Consider the following 18,009-nt stretch of genomic DNA (forward strand, 5'->3'; position numbering starts at 1 on the left):
GTTTGCATCTTCTTAAGAACATAACAACATGTATATATTTCTACGTATCATAAAAATCGGATCAAGATTATTGAGCTATGTCCTATGGAAAAGGCAGCCTCCACCGCAACAACAACGGTCACAAATCATTTTTGATTTTTCAAGTTTACCTAGTGCTATTGAACTTCCTCGGCAATCGCCGCTTCCACCGCAACAGCAACAACAATCACAATCGCAGCAACAACGTTCAAAATCGCCACCACCATAGTCTAAATTTGGTCAAGCCGATCCAATATTCAATAAGTTGGGTAGTTAAACTTCACATACAAGTGGAGCAGGCAGAGGAAAACCTCTTGATTCTAACTTAGATTTATCAGAAGAGTTATGAACATGAGAAATCAAAAATTATTCACTGAGAAGAATACAAAACGACACTAATAATAGGAAAAGACATTGTAGTTAAAGGTAACAAAGTGTCTATTTTGTTGGTATTGAATATAAAGAAAGAAAACAGCACAAGAAGATGACAAAACAGAGAGTTTTGTTTAAACGAAGAAGGTGGTGATTTGATTCACATGAAGAGACAAACGAAGCTTCAGGTTGAGGAGGCGCTCATGACCATGAAATGCCCAGTAAACTCATGATGGGTTTAAACCAATGCTATAACTCATGGAAGTCACACATTTCACACAACAAAGTCATAAAATATTCTATTATCAAAGGAAATCAGTAATTCAACTCTGCATAATGGAGAGTGTAGTGGCAACAAATTAGAAAAGGGCATATCGCCAATGCATTTGTATTAATTTTTGTTCATACATACAGAGGGGAGTTGAATTAGTCTGAGGCAGTGGTATAACGTGATCCCTCTCGAAGGAACCAATGTTTCTTAAACAAAAATGGTCAGATTGCATGTAATTGACCTTCAATAACCTAGACTTTAAGGCACAACAGTTTCATTTAACGCATCAAACTAGCGTAATGATATGAAAAATAGCCACATATAGTAAAAAGCTGGTAAAGTTACCAATTAGTACCGTTGTAGTCACCAAATTCAACCAACAGACAAAGCACCCTCCACATGAAAGGCAAATCTAACCTAACTCGATCTTCTAACTCATGAAGATTTACAATGTATCCCAATGACATTCTAAAAAGTAAAAACTTCATCCACTTTGTTAGTTAGAAACCATTTTAGCAACAGAAGTATTTTTAGATCAACTAACACATACTAAGTTTTTCAGTGTACGACAGGAACTAACCAGTGAAAACTTTTAACACAAAATTGTTGTAATGTCCCGACCGCCACCTCTTAGCGGGCCGCATTTCCAATCCCAGTTCATGGGCCCACTTTCCTTAATGGGCCTCACGTACTCTCACTAGGCCCGTGAGCCCATCAATATCCGACGGCCGGTTTGCTACGTCCGGAAGGCTTTAAAGACTTGTTACCGTCCCTACAAATCACCACATGATCTTTCCCTGTGTTTTGTCCTCACTCGCACAGTTCCGACAGTCACTTCCCGAAAGGTAACCCATCCTAGGACTACTCCAGCTCAAGCATGCTTAACTCTGGAGTTCTCATAGGACCCTTGACCGAAAAGATAAGTGCACTTTGGTGACATAGGTGGCCAAATCAATTCTTTTAACTTCTCTGCAAGTCTCTGAAACTGGGATGTCACAATTGTCAAGAAGTACTTTTCTGCAGGGACACTGTTATACTCTTGCTCAAGAAGGAGGATGAGATCACCAACAAATAGGTTTCCTTAGTTGAAATTGGCGGCAGAGACTTCACGGCTAGAGAAGGTGGCGTAGGTTTTAAGGCTTCGAGCTGTCTTCAAAAAATCTCCGGCAAAGAGAGCTCTGATGACGTTGTGACCAGTGGAAGACACATTTATTGCCGGTAAGAAAGTTGCAGACATCGATTGCAGTTTATCAAAAACAAAAAAAAAGTTGCAGTTTATCTTTTCGTATTGGACAGTTTTTTTTTTTTTTTTTGGAATCTTTCAAAATTCTAACTCAAAAGGTATGATTTTATTAGGCATACTTTTCAACTAAAAAAACAAAACAAGTCTCCTAAAATCATTCAAAGTACCATTTTAAGAAAAAGTTGTGATGTATTGAATAACAGTAGATTTCAAGTAAGTTTTATAAATGACTGATTGAATAACAAGATATTGTAAATTATTTGAAGTGATTTTACATAAAGTTCACACTACAAGAAAACAATCAATTTGCAATGGAAGAATACATCGCAAGTGCCTCGCAAATAGACAATCGCTAGGGATTTGAGAGATTTTACGATTCCTCGCAAATCGGCCAACATCGCAAATTCCTCGCAAACTTTGCGAGGAAAATTATTCCTCGCAAATCTCACGCAATTTGCGATGGCATTTTTTCCTCACAAATCTCACGCATATTGCAAGAAATAATTTTACTCGCAAATCGCAAGCAATTTGCGAGTGAGACTATTCATCACAAAATTTTTGCAAGACACGACGTTAGTTTAAATCTGCATGTTTCGATTATGTATCATATAATTGTGTTTAATTTACATTTTACCGTTTAAAAGTTGTTGGAGAATAATAAAATATAATCGAATTGAAAAATATAATTAAGATTAAAATAAAATTCAAATATTACAAAACAAAAAAATGTTAAAAGATTGTGTTTGTCCCTTCAGGGATATCCGATAAACAACAAGAGAGTTTTTAAAATGATTGAGAGAGAGAGGTCACATTTCTGGTCCTTGTGTGGCTTCCAGCTACTGTTTCACCGGCGTTGCTCTCTGGTTCGGCTTCTTGGTTTGTGCTTGGTGGGTTGGTTGTCCGGTGCCCAAACTTGGCAGCAAAGTCGGGATCCTTTTCAGCGAGATACTCGAAGTATGCATCATAGCTATGACTTCTCTCTGAAGCAAATATTTTTTTTTAATGAAACTGAAGCAAATAAACAAGAAAAAAGCAAGAAGCAACATTTTTTTTTTATAGATTTTATAAAAATTAAATAACAAAAATGGAAAAGTTATAGGTTGAAGAGATACAACCTTGGGGATAGGAGCTTTTGAAACTCTGATACCAGATGATATAAGATTGGAAACTCTCCAACTTAAGATCACACAAGGATCAAGAGATTCAAAGCTTAACTTGCGGAAGGTGGAATTCACAGGCTGGCTCTGAAGCACTCTCTCGTGAATCAAGGGGTGGTACGATGGATAGATGGGTGATTGACTCGCTCAATCGGTGGGGGTAATCGAATCGCTCGATCAATGAACGAATGAAGGATGTTGAATCACTCAACAAACTTAATCCTCAGGATTCTGAATCACTAAGTGAATCACTCACAAAGAACTAAAGAACAAAGCAATACAAAGACTTAAACTTTGTAAAGAAGAAAACATTTCTATTACTTTAAAATGATCAAGGGCGATTTACAAATGAACAAACTAATGAGCATATATAGGCTCAGCTACACGTTCTAGTGTTCTAAAACAAGAAAGAAATCACAACAATTAATGAAAATATGATCGTTGGACCATTAAGTGTAGAATCAGTCCAAATAATGCAAGAAGATGTGCCTTGTATCTCGTTAACTTGGGGAGGAAGTGGTGACGTCTTGGAAACTTCTTGGTCACTTGTGGTAACTTAAATATGCACAAGAATAGAATAGGAAGTAGTCGTTGTGCACTGATGACAATCGGGTCCGAAAAAGGCAAGTAATAAGATTGAATCCTCCTGATCCAATGGCTATTATTTCTTGTGAATATCCTCCAAATATTCTCTGGTGGGTTAGAGGTACTCCTGGTTTCCATATGTAGCTTTGGGACATGTCCAAGTGAAGGTAAATGAAAGTTTCCTTATCTGGCTTTAAGTAGATTAATGGACATGATTCAAAGGGTGGTTTGGACTTGGGTGTTCTCTTGGGTTGTTCTCCAAGGGCTGGGGACTTGTGGTGAAACAAATATGTGTGTGGTATTCCTTTAGGGCTGGTCCAAGTGTCAAAAGGCCAAAACTCTTCATAACTTGCAATGATGTCTGATTCATCTGCAAGTAGTTCAGCATGTCTATCAGCGAGTAGTTCAGCAGGTCCAACGAGTAGTCCAACAAGTACTTCAGCTATGACTTCTTGTGTCATCTTTGAATCAGATGAATGGTAAGTGATTCCTTGATGACTTGGTTTTGCCTCATTAAAAACCTTTCTAGGTAAACCCAGTGGGAAAAACCCTAGACAAGGGGAAAAGAGTGCAACAGTCATATCCCAACAATGAGATAATTTGACTTGCTGATGCTTGAACCATTGGACTCCTTAGAGTTAATTTGATGATGAATAATTAACCCTTCTCTTTGTGCTTGATCAGAACTCCATTTGGGAAAAGATTTCTCCAAGATGCTCTTCGTGGACCGGTTTGGTGTGTGGACCGGTTGGTTCGCCATGCTCCCGGTTTGGTTTAGTTCTGATGTCCGCATCAAGATGAGAGTTAACCGGAGAAGATTAGGGTTAGCTGGAGAAGATTAAGGATTGACGGAGGCTAGGGTTTGAGAGGATTTGAGAGAGGCTAGGGTTTGAGAGGATGAGTTTGAGCTTCGCTCAAACCAGCTCAGTTGTATATATAAAAATTTTGTGGCCTCGTAAATCCCTCGTAGGCATTGCGATGTAATAACTAGGATCCCTCGCAAACAGGTCGCAACAACCGACAAATTGACCAATAAGAATACACCAATTTTGCGAGGGATTAATATTGCATAATCGCACATCCCTCGCAAACCAGTCACAACAACCGACAAATTGACCAATTAAAATACATCAACTTTGCGAGGGATTCGCGTGGAGTAATCGCAAAACACTCGTAAATCCCTCGCATCCTGATACTTTTCATCAAATTCAGGATGTTTACAAGAAACTTTATTTCACATTTAAACCTAAACCCTAAACCCTAAGTTTCTTAATCTATTTCAGTATATGTCAATAAATTCCTTAATCTCCAAAGTTTCTTGTCTATTGATGTTGGTAAGTAATGCTCTTCTTTAATTTGCTTGTACAAGATCAAATTGTGAGGGAACCGTGAGGATTTAGCGAGAGATTAGCTCGGGTCCATCGCACATCCCTTGCAAATTGCGAGGGATTTGTGAGGATCTATAGGACATCCATCGCATATCTCTGGCAAATGTTTATATTCTTTTGCATCAAATTTTTTTTCTTACTGATACATTCTCTATTAATTTCATGTTTTTCCTATGTTTTGGAAAGTTCATTGTTCTTATAGTTGGTCTTTACTGGACTATAGACTCTACATTGCAATTGTTGATAAAAAAACTATAACACTTTGTCATGATCATAATGGAAGTAATTCACATCATCATTATATATATATATATATCTTCTGTGTCTTTATGTCAAAGTTTCTTTAAACATGTCAACATCTCAAAGGTTTTTTGTCTCTTGATGTTTACTGGGAACTTCATTTCAAATTTAAACTTAAACTCAAACCCTAAACCCTAAACATTAAACCCCTAATGACCTCACAAATCATCACATCTTCATCATTGAAACATCTGAATCTATTTCAGCATATGCCAATAAACTCCTTAATCTCCAAAGTTTCTTGTCTATTGATGTTGGTAAGTAATGCTCTTCTTTAATTTGCTTGTACAAGATCAAATTGCTAGGGAACCGTGAGGATTTAGCGAGGGATTAGCTAGGGTTGAAATCCCTCGCCTCTTCCTTGCAAAATTGCTACGGGTATATCTACTCGCTAATGCGTCGCAAATATCTGATAGACTTGCGAGGGAATGTTATCTCTTCGCAAATCAGTCGCAAAGTCCTTGCAAATTTGCGAGGGAGTTTTCCCTAGCAAATTTGCGAGGGACTTGCAAGGGTCCTCGTCTTTGTAGCAAATGACCCGCAAATCCCTAGCAAATTTGCGAGGCCGTACATCCGTCGCAGTTGTCCGTCGCAATGAGCGTGTTTTCTTGTAGTGTCAAGTTGAATAACATAGGATTTTACAAGATTTTTAAAAATCATCAATTGAATAACAACTGATTTTAAGAAGACTCTAAAATCTTCTAAATTATAAGTTCAATACTAAGAGTTTTTTTTTCATGGATTTTGGTTTTGTAATCCGGTCATTACTGCAACTTTATATATATATTTATATATAATTAGATATATTGTAAATATACGCTTAATTTGTTTGTATAATTATATTTTAATTTTCAACAAAAATATATTTTTTGATATATGTTTATTAAAGTATAATGATCCAATCATAAACTAATTAACAAATTGAAATGTTCTAGTTTATTAGTTTCTAATTGAAAGAACTAAAAAATCTAGAAATTTTGCTTTTTTTCTTTTTTTTTTTGTCAAACAAGTGCACTTTCATTCAACTCAAAGCCTCATAAAGAGGTGGGTTCTTACAACATACAACAAGATAATCAAAGGAAAGAAATGATAAAGGTTCCATGAGTTCTTCAAAGGGATTCTCAACTCTTGAAAGTTTTACAATGTTTGAAGGATCTATTGGGACCAAAGTGGATTCGACCATGAAGACAGGCTTCGCGAAATCCTTGACCAACAAGTGATCATAAGTGGCTCTAGCGACTGACGCAATCGAGCTTTGAAAAGAATGTTCCACAGGGGTAACACTAGACGGATGTCTCGCCAAACATGAGAGGTAGGGTAGTTGGAACAAAGTCCTTCAGCATTTTAAGGCCGAACCTCATAACTCTAGTATCAGCTTCAACCGGGGATCGCAAGAGTTGGGATCCAAACCGTAGCAAAGCAGGTGAGTCCTCCATCACATGTGTCTTATGGCCATGGAGGTTAAGGAGTTTCACACAAAGCTTGCAGCTGGTTTGGTCCTCATAATGATAACAGACCCGAGCAACCTAACGCTTGGTGATATATGACAATTGGGTACAATGGGTGAAAGCTTCAGCATCAAGCAGATTGTTGGATCAGACTCCAAATTAGAGCTCAGCAATGAAAGCATCCGAACACTGCTAATCGACTGGCCTTGACAAGGATATAGCTCATACAATTCTGAAGAACACAATATACTGCTATCGAGGACTCCTCGACTTGACCAAGCAGATATGATCGGAACTAGAGAAGTTGAGTTTGATATCACATTATCATTCACGGATCTAGATAGGACAATCCAAAACCCGACCAGTACAGATAAATCAGAGCACAAGCAGCTTCGACACCCACCTTGAATAGAGACAGAGCACACAGTTTCAACCTTCCAAGAACTTAGCATTACTCTTGTCAATAGGACCTCTGTATCCCTGAAGTAAATGATTTTCACATAAGGGGACTTGTATTTTCGGGGGGACAAAGGTGGCTGGTTTTTAAAGCAACGTAACCAACACTCCGTGGAGGTGTGGCCATAATGTCGTTGCTTTTAAACACTTTTAGCCTAAACCGACGCAAGAACATATCAACCCAACCTAGGGGAACCAAGGTTTTTTCTTATAAAATAAATATTACACTATTCTCGTTGGTGAAGTTGCTTGCCAAAGCTTCGAGACGCATTGTGTAGAATTACTTGCGATGGTCCAAGATCCTGAACATTGGTCGGCGTTCTCTACCCTACTGGATGATTTGCAACGGCTTCGGTCCTCCTTTCCGCTCTTTACCTTGTCTAAAATCCCTCGTTTCTTGAATCCAAAAGTAGCTTGTCTCGCTTGATCGTCTAAAATTTTATTAGTAGAAACTTCATTTATAAATTCTTTTCCTCCAGTTTCAGTTTCCAATCTTGGAATCTCCTTCTAATCAATGTGTGGTTGACAAAAAAAAATTAAAAAAATAATAAATAAATATTACACTTAATGACTCAAACATGTCTGGACGTGTGTAGTCCCATAAGCATCTCCTAGCATAATCAAACTAACAAAATCAGGTCTAGATGCCGACAAATGAAAACCCAAAGATAGATAAAATGCATAGTTTGTTAATCTATATGCAAGACTTCTTATACACATGTAAAACACGAAAAATGAGTTCTTCGTAATAGAGTCATAGTATAAACGTATTAGCAAAGACAGCTAATGAACATTACTTATCTATATCTTAAGAGAACCGACCATCATTTCCGAATTCACTTCCAACTCCACACGCCTAGCTCCCTACTCTAAAGCTATAAACAAACCATAATAAACTCCCCAAAATTTGACTAAAGTAGCATAACACACTCCTATAGTCATCGCAAACCCGCCACACCAACTAGATCGCAATCTTGTCGCACTGGGCATTCGGTTGCTAGTCTCGGGCTCCCGCGAGATGCCCCATCGCTGTTCAGCTTCATCCATCCATCCTCTGGTGGGCTCCAAGAAATTTTTTCGTGTAGCATTTTATATGGTACATATATTAAATAAGAAAAAATATGAGTATGGAGAAAATGCAGTTATTGTGGTAACGTTTTTCATTTGTTCAAGTTAAATGGTGGTGGAAATAGTCTAATCGTAAAGCTTACTATGGATGACTTATTATGAATCTTAAATAATATCATTATCATGTAAATTAGTAAATAGTTTGAGATATGATAACATTTAGCAAAGTTAACTCCCCATCTGCACAATAAGGTTCAGAATCCACGATATCATGCTTCATCTTCACAATGAATAACAAAGGTTTCGATTATTATTAGGTAAACTAGATTTTAACAATTTTGAAAAAAATAATATATACTTTTTTATTATATTTAGTTTGTTTTGTTTAATTAATTTTGTTTGGATTGTTAATTATTAGAACAATAATAAGGGAATTAAATACATAAATATGTAATTTATAAGCTATTGTCTCATTAAGTCACAATATTACCAATGATTTAATTGTTTTACAAAATTTTAGTTAAATGAGGATTTAACACGTGTTTCAAGACCAAATTAATAATATTTTATATTTATACTAATGTTAATTCAAACCATCATATATATATATAGATATTCAGTTTATAAATAAAATATATATTGAATTAAATGTATGTTCTCTTGCTAAAGTTAAGTATTTGTGAATATTGGTGTTCTAATCATTCTAAAATTGGATTTTCAGTTTGGAAAATTTATTAATGTTAATATAATTATTGAGATTGTAAACTTTTGTTATAAAAAATCTGGTGTATATCATTTAAATTTGAGAGATTCTAGCATCCATAAAAATAGTTTTCGAGATTTAATGGATTAAAATTTTAATGGGTAGAGTTGTTTTTGGAAAAATCATAATGTATAGATGTTGTTAAGATTTTTTGGCAGTAAATGTAACAAATGTTGGTCAATTTAAGAAAGTTTAGTATTTGTGTTTCTGTGCAATGTTATTTATGGAATTGTTTTAAGGGTTAATGTTGTAAAAAAAAATTAAATAAGTAAAACCAAAAGGGCATAAACCAAAAATGTACTTCAAAAATAATAAAATAATAATATAGATGTTTATATTCATCATCATGCGTCATATATAAGCTGGGAGCCTGGGAGACACGAACACCAGGTAGAACTTTCAACCAAATGAGCTCTAATATAAAGGAAATAAAGAAACTAACTCCACTAAAATCCATAATCCTTCGATGTGTCGCTGAATGAATCCACTGAAGAGGAAGACCACTAAACCATTAATAATCATATTCATAATGCAAACAAAGCAAAGCAGGAACATATATTAAAAAAACCTTTTAGAAGTTTGAGTGCGACTAATACTCCGTACCAGAAATTGTTACAACTTACAAAGTTCTTTCACATATTCTGATAGCGTTGCCATGTTCTTAGTCATGTGTAGGAGCTATTTTATGATCTGCCATCATGATCGGACTACATTACCCTGTAAATTATGTTTGCATTGCCTACTACTAAATAAACCAAATTCAAATTCATTCAGAAAGACTGTCGGATACTTGTTAATACAAAACCTAGAAAAAAGTTGTACATGAACAATTGGAAACAAGTCAAAAATATTGAATCTCCAAGCATCGATTTCAATGACGAACACGGATTTGAAATAAAACTAGAGTACATATCAAAAGAACATAAACGAATAGATAATTAGGCTGACAAAAAACGAAAAAAGAAGCATAGATAATTACGAGCAGAAAGTGACATCGACATATCATACGTCCCTTCTCACTGGAGGATGGACTGACTTGAGCAGTTCTAAATCGTTAAGATTAAGATCCTCTACGTGGTTTACAAAGGTGCAAACACTACAAGGTGTCTTAAACGCTTCACCAAAACCTTGGATTTCAACACGTTGGAGAGTGTTCCTTTCCAGATTGAAGTAGAAAACATAAAAAGGTTGGTTTGACGTATACTTGCGCATCGAAAACACTATTTCACCTGAAGCAGTCGCACCAGCGATAGAAACCTGACGACAGAAGAATCTATCATTGGTCCAAGTATTCATATTTCGACCATTCCTGTTTCTCAACATCCTCTAAAACCCACATACGCAACTCATTAGTGGCATCAACGTCGAGATTTTTCTCCAAATACTCATCAAGATCATCCCCATAATAACACTTCTTATAAATGTCTTCATCATCATCCCAAAAAATCACAGCTAATTTGCCCTTATAGTTAATCAATCGACAAAACCTTTCTACATCAATAAAGGTGAATTTTTCATCAATAAAGGTGAATTTTTCAGACCTAACATCAAAGCAAACTATCACATAATCAGACGTCACAACATGAGCATCATTAAAACAATCCGAGGTATCACACAAGTAATACAAAACCCCGTTGATGCATACCCCATCACTCTTAATATCATGTCGTAAGGGACATTTGATCCTTCTCCACGTCAAATCTCCATCTTCAAGTGTAAGAATTTTATTATGGCCAGGACGACAGTAATAAGCCATGGACAAATGCCTTGTATTGCTTCTCAATCGGGTCCAACCCGAAAAAGCTATAAGCCTTTCTGTAAGTATACCGATCAGGTAAGATCACATACCGTCCCGTGATGGGGTTACATATCAGATGTCTAGCCTGGTATCGATTACCATGGATATAGAACAAGCCAGAGACGTAGCCACATGAACAAAGAACAATATCTTAGATCATAATCATGATTGATCAGTAGATTGTCTGGAGAGAATCTCACATGAAATTCGGCCGCTGCTACAAGAGTCGTCGACGATGATTTCTCATATCGATTCTCAAGCTGAGGCGACGAGAAGAAGCTCCACACACCGCAGGCTTTTGCGTTTTCGTTGCCGTTTTCTATGATGGCAAATAAGAGGCGTGGCTTAGCCAAGGATCTACTCATGATTTGCCGATTCAATTCAACAAAGAAAAGAAAAAGATAAAGTTAAAAACTAGATATTGGGTAAACCTAACAAGTAGTAGCAATATATAATCGATTTTCCGATTTTAGTGGGCTAATTTAACGTCCAAGTGGGCCGCCAGCTTTTATTTTTAGTGTATAATCAAAGCTTGGTGTCCTAATCTAACGGTAGTTAAAGTCAAGCAAGACTACATATACTGATTTTGATAATCGGTTGCAGCATTAGCCTACGAAGTCACATAAGATAAGTTCAATACCAACTAACTGACTCAGAACTGTCTCAAAAGTCAAAACACAATACTTTAAGACAAAAGTTTCTTTTACTAAGTACTGATCAGTAGCCTTTTCTCCAAGACATACATTCATCCATCATCATCAGTGAGTCTCCTCTTAGGGTTTGACGACAACGAGGAGCAGCTCGTTTGGTTTGATGAGTGTGAATTTGCAAGTATCCCCGATATCAAGGGGATACTCTTTAACCAGAGAGCGCCATCCACCAGAGAAAGCTCTAAACCTCACTAGATAAACCACATTCCAGGATTTCTTCCCATCTGGGTGATGGATCATGAACATTGTCTTCTCCTCCGACATATGATCCTTTGCATAAGAACCCGGGATCCTCTGAAACACACACAAAAATAGATATTTTTGATTCATACCAGTTTTTGTAAAAACCAAAATGGATTCTGTTTCGACGTTATTGGTTTGTCTTATCTTTACCAGGAATATGAGATATGCTTTCTTGAATAAGATGGTGAATTCTGCAACCGAAGACGAAGAGGCGCCTGCAGAATCTCTCCTTGCCCTGACCACTTTCTCAGTCCTCTTGGGGTTTTGGGTTTCCTCAGCTTTCTTCTTCCTAAAGCTGAGCTTCCTTTTGTACTTTTCTCCTCCATTTGATTCAGCTTCTCTTGTTGGGGCACGATTACGCAACTCAGGAGACACCACCTCGTCTTTCTTGACATCATTGTAGACACTAACTCTTCTTTGTTCTGTTTTAATCCGACCTGTTTCATCATCAAAAGTAAAAGAATTATTTGATGTCTTTATATGGTTCACTGTTTCATACTCGGAAAAGCAAATCTTACTAGAAGAAGCCAAGGATGCTCTGGACTGTGAAGGTTGGAGCATCTCCTTGCCGTCTTGTTTGAAGATGCTAACAGTGAAACTCATGTTTCCATTGTGAGTGAATGTAAGAAACTCACTGTGTCCCAAGGCATTGTCCTTCACAAACTTCTCCCAACCAGACTTCTCCATGAAGTAGAATCTTGGGTTTTTTGAAATTGCTACTTCCCAAAAGCGTCCCCATTGTGTTCTTATCTTCATCTTACATGAGAGCTCTTTGTCCGAGAAGCTTCTCACGAAGTCATGAGGAAGTGCTCGCTTGGTTATACAAATAAGATGATATAAGAAGACTGAAATTAATATAAACCAAGAATCGTTTTTTTAACTACAATGAAACATTAGTGAACCTGTTACTACATCTAATCAAGTATTTGAGTCCAAAGTTTCAAATTTTACCATTAACCATCACATACAAATGAAAACCCAACAAGACATTTGTTACCAACAGAGGACAGATATCATCCAGAAGAAACAATGTCGAATATTCAAAAGCATAGATCCAGACAGTGAACTATGGGAAGCAACAAAGAGACAAGAATTAATGAGTTATTTGAGACATAAAAGCTTATCAACGAAAAAAAGATTCCACTTTTAAGACGAGACCCATTGTTACAGAAAACCAAAAGTTTTAGCTTTCCAAACTTAGCTAATAGGATTCGACATTTAAGACAAGACCCATTGCTACAGAGAACCAAAAGTTTCCACCTTTCCATATTAAGCTTGCAAGAAATCGCCAACTTTAGGAACTAAGAAGAGTTTAGAACATTGTTACCATGTTTTCGGAAGCAACATCTATACTCTGAACAGCCTTGAAGAAGCCTTCATTCTTCCGTTCTTGTAAGCACCGAAGGTAATCAGCGATCCCAGCCATTTCTCTGATTCAAGGAAGGTCACACTCACACACAAGCTTTGTTCCTTCAACCTCCTCTCGTGTCTCTCTCACACTCTCTTTCTCTTTGTTTTGTAATGAACAATCCTCTTAAATTTTTTGTGAAAGTTTGTCATGGAAATAATTCAGTCAAAGTGGTTAAAGTTAAAGCTGAAAAGTAAGTACAATGTGACATCATGTGATTTTTGTACATCACACGTAACTCTAATGTGTTTCCTTAAATTTTTAGAAAATGTTACTATTATCCAATTGAAACCAAGGAGGAGTACGGAGTTGGAAACCCTTTTATAAAGTTATCGTTTTTTTGTAAGTATTTCACTGGTCTTTAAGACTATTTTAATATTTCACATTAAAGGTAAAAATGAGAAATTATTTTGTAAGTATTTCACTGGTCTTTAAGACTATTTTAATATTTCACATTAAAGGTAAAAATGAGAAATTAACCAAAAAATAATTATCATTAGTTTTCAAAAATATTAATTCACTTTCTCTCTCTAATTAATTATAAATGGAAATTAATAATTAAAATTAAAAAAAATATATTAACTAATCAAAACTTACAATACTAAGATTGGATATTATACCATATTATTTGTTTTTCATATTATATTTGGAAGTTTTTGTTATTTTTTTTTAATTATAGTTTTCCTATCCATCTTTCTTTGATTTCATTGAATTATCATATAATATATATAATTAATAAATATGTAAATTTTTTTACATATATTGTGATTTTTAAAACGAATATATATTACTCAGTTATGAAGAAAAATGTGTGCTCAATGTTCCACATCATCCGATTAATAAGTTTATGTGGATTGATCAATAATAAGTTTTTTTTCTCACAATTCTAATATTATAATTACTACTTTAAAATATCTTACAAAATAATGATGCAAATACAGCAAACAAACAATATAAAACGATAGTATACGTCAAACAAATTAAAATGCTCTAATCTTTTTAAATAATTGGTATAATGGGGCTATTATATGATTGTTCAGGTATATTCCGACAAGAATATGAACTAATGGGTGACTTCAAATTATAGACATACAATTATTTCGTCATATTTAAAATTAAATTCTACTAATATGAACTAAATCAAATTTACACTAATAACCATATTACATCAATAAAATTACATAATTTACAGTTATGAATATACGCAATACATTAAAACTGCTTACTTCTTCACAATCCACGTTTGAGACACAATAACGAAATTAGTCCGAAACAAATAAAATATAAAAAAACTACACATGTTACGTGACTAAAGTATGAGCCCACAGCTTGCAGCCCACTTAGACGTATAAGATTAGCCTAGACATATTTATTTATTCTACTAAACCGACTAAAATCGAAAAATATTATTCACGGAACCTAAGTCTCTTATGTATACATATATATTGCTGGGTTTCTCTAGGTCTTAACTTAATATACAAGTTTATAAAAATGTTCAATGTAATTGAAGAAAACATTCCTACAGTTCTACCATTACTGATATATATAGTTTCAGACTTCATGTTCTTAAAGCATGCAATTTGTCTGTTTAGTTTTGAAAGTTTGAAATTCTTGGTTCTCTGTAACAATGGGCCTTTTCCTCAAGAACATGTTTTTGTTTTACTTCTCTAAGTTCCCAGTCTGAATGTGAAAAATGCACATGTTTATGACACTCTTTTGAAATGTTTCAAGTTGATTTTTAAGTTTGATGTTGGCATGGAATGCACATGTTTATGACACTTTTTTGAAGGTGATGCTGATGTGAGCTGTAAGGTTATGTCACAAGCGTTTCTCAAGTGGTCTTGTTGGTTTGAGAGTAGTGTGTGCTGCTAAGAGTTGACTTTATTGTTCTTGTTACCAGCATGCTAGTTAAGTCTTCTGGTCAGAATTTGCGAAAAGTTAATGAAAAAGTCTTCTAGAGAGGGTCCGGGAACAAAAACGACTTGTTTCGAGCAGGTTTGATAGCTAGCTAGTTAGTATCACTCAATATCCCCCTGGTTGAGTTATAAAGCTAACTAGTATCACTTAAGCTAACTAGATCCTAGGGATGTAGGTTAACCCCGTTAACAAATCTCTTGTGTCGTTTACTTTACGCACGTACCAGTTCGTTACACTCTCTCATCATATAAACACAGAAACACTCATAGGTCTAGCATACATATACGTATTTTCAAAAACAATCAATACAGTCTAAACCTGAAAAACGATGTCTCCCTCCATGATCCGGCGATAATAAAACCATTAATTAATATATTCAGGGTTCAAGGCGAAAGAGGAAATGGATGTATTATATAATCCACCAATTTGCTCCTTCACTTGAGCAGCTTCCCATGTTAATCTCTATTTAAACTAGAAGTTCTTGCGGATTTCTAGGACCTTGTTCGTTTGATGAACTATATATAATATGTGGATATAGTATCTAGACGTAGGATCTGGACGCAACATCTAGATGATGTTCGTTTGTGTTATTGGTTAATGTGTCCGTAAATTATATCTGGATGCAATTATGTTTGTTTCGTAAGTTGATATTTGTATCTGGATACAATATATGTAATAGACCAAAAACGTGATTTTGCTGTTTTGGCGGGAATACGTGATTTTGCAGTTTTGGCGGGAAAACACGATTTTGCGGCTTTGGCGAGAAATCAAGATTTTGCGGTTTTAGCGAGAAAATGAGATTTTGCGTTTTTACCAATTATGGATGAGTTTACCTCATCCAAACTCTCCAAAAAAACTCATCGAGAAATTCAGTTTTTTTTGAATGAGTTTTCAAAACTCATCCAAAAACCTAGTCCAATTCATTTCTTAATTGTCACTAAACGAACAATGACATGCATCTGCGTCCAGATACTGCGTTTGGTGAACCAAACGAACAACACATAAGTCTTTTCAACAACATTCGTATCAATTAGAATTCGGAAAAGTAAGTTTGAACACTTTCACCCTTTCTAACATTTCTTTCTTTTCGTTTTTGTCAATAATTTAGTCGCAGAAAACTCTATAATATATTACAGATTTCACCAAATCAATTTAATTCAATCTGATACTAGAATTATTATTATTATTATTTTATTTTATTTTGTCGTCAGTCAAAATCTTGGTACTATGATATTTTATTAGTTTACAAAGTGGTTAATTTAAGAAAATATTTTAAACTAGCATCAAACAAGTTTAAATACAATTATATATATATATATATATTTCACGAGATATTTAAATCATTTTAATATTAATATTTTAACAACAATTTCAGACTACTATGCAACACTTTTTTTTTCGTCCGAAGATTTTTCATTATAAAATACGATTGTGAAAGACAAGGATGGAATAAGTTTTTGAAACACCAAGTTGGAAGAAAGCAAAGAAATCCAAAGAAACTAAAGCCCAAAAGAGAAAAACTTTACCCAAACGAGCGAAACTTATACAGAAAAACAATCTACGGAATCTGAAGGAACCACAAATAGAATAGTCCCAATTACGCCCAAACAAGAGAACCACAGAGAAGGCGAGTTGAAGTAGAACGAATCGAGGGACTTGACAGAGAATTTGACGAAGGAAGATGAACGCACTAGCTCAAGGAGGACAGCCAAACAAACCCTCTAGCAAAACCGGAGGAAATCCAATCAAGTGGGTAAACTGAACCATCCACGATTGGCAATAAGAGGAACCCGATTGAATACTCAGCCATGGAAAGGCAATCAGAGACAAACCACAAGCATAATCCAAGACAGATTACCGTAGTAGAACAAGTCAATCAGGTTAACAACCAAATCTAAGAAGAGAGGCCACAAAAGAGCTGATACCGGATTGCATGAAAAGGCGAACCCGTAGATTACGGACCTCTAAATCCAAAGATCTATCCTAAACCAATGATTAGACCGTCCTAAAAAAAGAAAGACATAAGCGATCAAACAACATAAAAACCAAAGCCAAGTCACTCAACACAACCAAAAGAGGAGGAACCCAAAAACAATGAGGCCGTTGTCGCAAAACCAAAGAGAACTTAAAAACGAACTCAGGGATACAAGAAGCTGACTAAATACAAGCCTTAGACGAGACAACACCACCGCAAAGCCAACAAAATCCAAGAAAAAGCTCTTCAGATCCACCTTGAAAGCAACCGGAACATGCGACAAGTCACCACCGACTCACAATAAAACGAGAATAGAGCAGATGAACTAGAATGTAGAGACATTTGAACCAGATCGGGAACCTGAAACCTCGATAACCAAATCGAAAAGACGAGTAGGAGCCATCGGGGAATAGATCCACGCCGGAAAGAACTAGCATCACCGAGAGGAAAAGACAAAGGGTGGAGATGACGAAGCTAAAGTTTGATAAAGCTAGGAAAACAAATCGGGACAACCTAAAACGAGAAAAAACTGGAACAGACGATGGTGTTGTGGAAGCCACCTATCACCGGCCATTGGAGAAAAACTATTGATTGACGGCTAGAGTGAACGTTTCCTAGAGAGAGAGAAAAGGGATACTCTTGTCTTCCTTGACTACTATGCAACACACAATCTAGAAATTATATGTAATCTAATGTAAGTATTGACATTGTTCAATTTTTTTTTTCTGTGGAAAAGTGTACTTTTGTGCTCTCGTAATGCCACTTACACTACTTTAAAATTATATATGTTTACTTAGATTGAAAATATTAATCTAGTATATAATAATCCGAGCTTAAGACCACCTCTATTGGTTGGGTGTCTTAAAAATAATCATAAACTAAGATTTAA

The 18,009-nt window shown here is 35.6% G+C and overlaps 1 protein-coding gene and 1 pseudogene across 1 annotated transcript; both read right to left on the minus strand.

Moving 5' to 3' along the window:
• Nucleotides 1-9,938: 9,938 nt before the first annotated feature.
• LOC147920722 (F-box protein At2g15640 pseudogene) lies at nt 9,939-11,247 on the minus strand (annotated as a pseudogene).
• A 204-nt stretch (nt 11,248-11,451) lies between these two features.
• Nucleotides 11,452-13,381, minus strand: LOC104766888 (B3 domain-containing protein At2g16210-like). The gene is made up of 4 exons (XM_087500596.1): nt 13,148-13,381; nt 12,339-12,633; nt 11,971-12,257; nt 11,452-11,871 (listed from the first exon to the last, which is right to left on the minus strand). The coding sequence occupies exons 1-4, from the start codon at nt 13,244-13,246 to the stop codon at nt 11,641-11,643; spliced, it is 912 nt and encodes a 303-aa protein (XP_087356722.1). The 5' UTR covers nt 13,247-13,381; the 3' UTR covers nt 11,452-11,640.
• Nucleotides 13,382-18,009: the final 4,628 nt, after the last annotated feature.

This window comes from Camelina sativa, chromosome 19 (genome assembly GCF_030686135.1).
Source record: "Camelina sativa cultivar CO46 ecotype springtype chromosome 19, ASM3068613v1".
Classification (NCBI taxonomy): domain Eukaryota; kingdom Viridiplantae; phylum Streptophyta; class Magnoliopsida; order Brassicales; family Brassicaceae; genus Camelina; species Camelina sativa.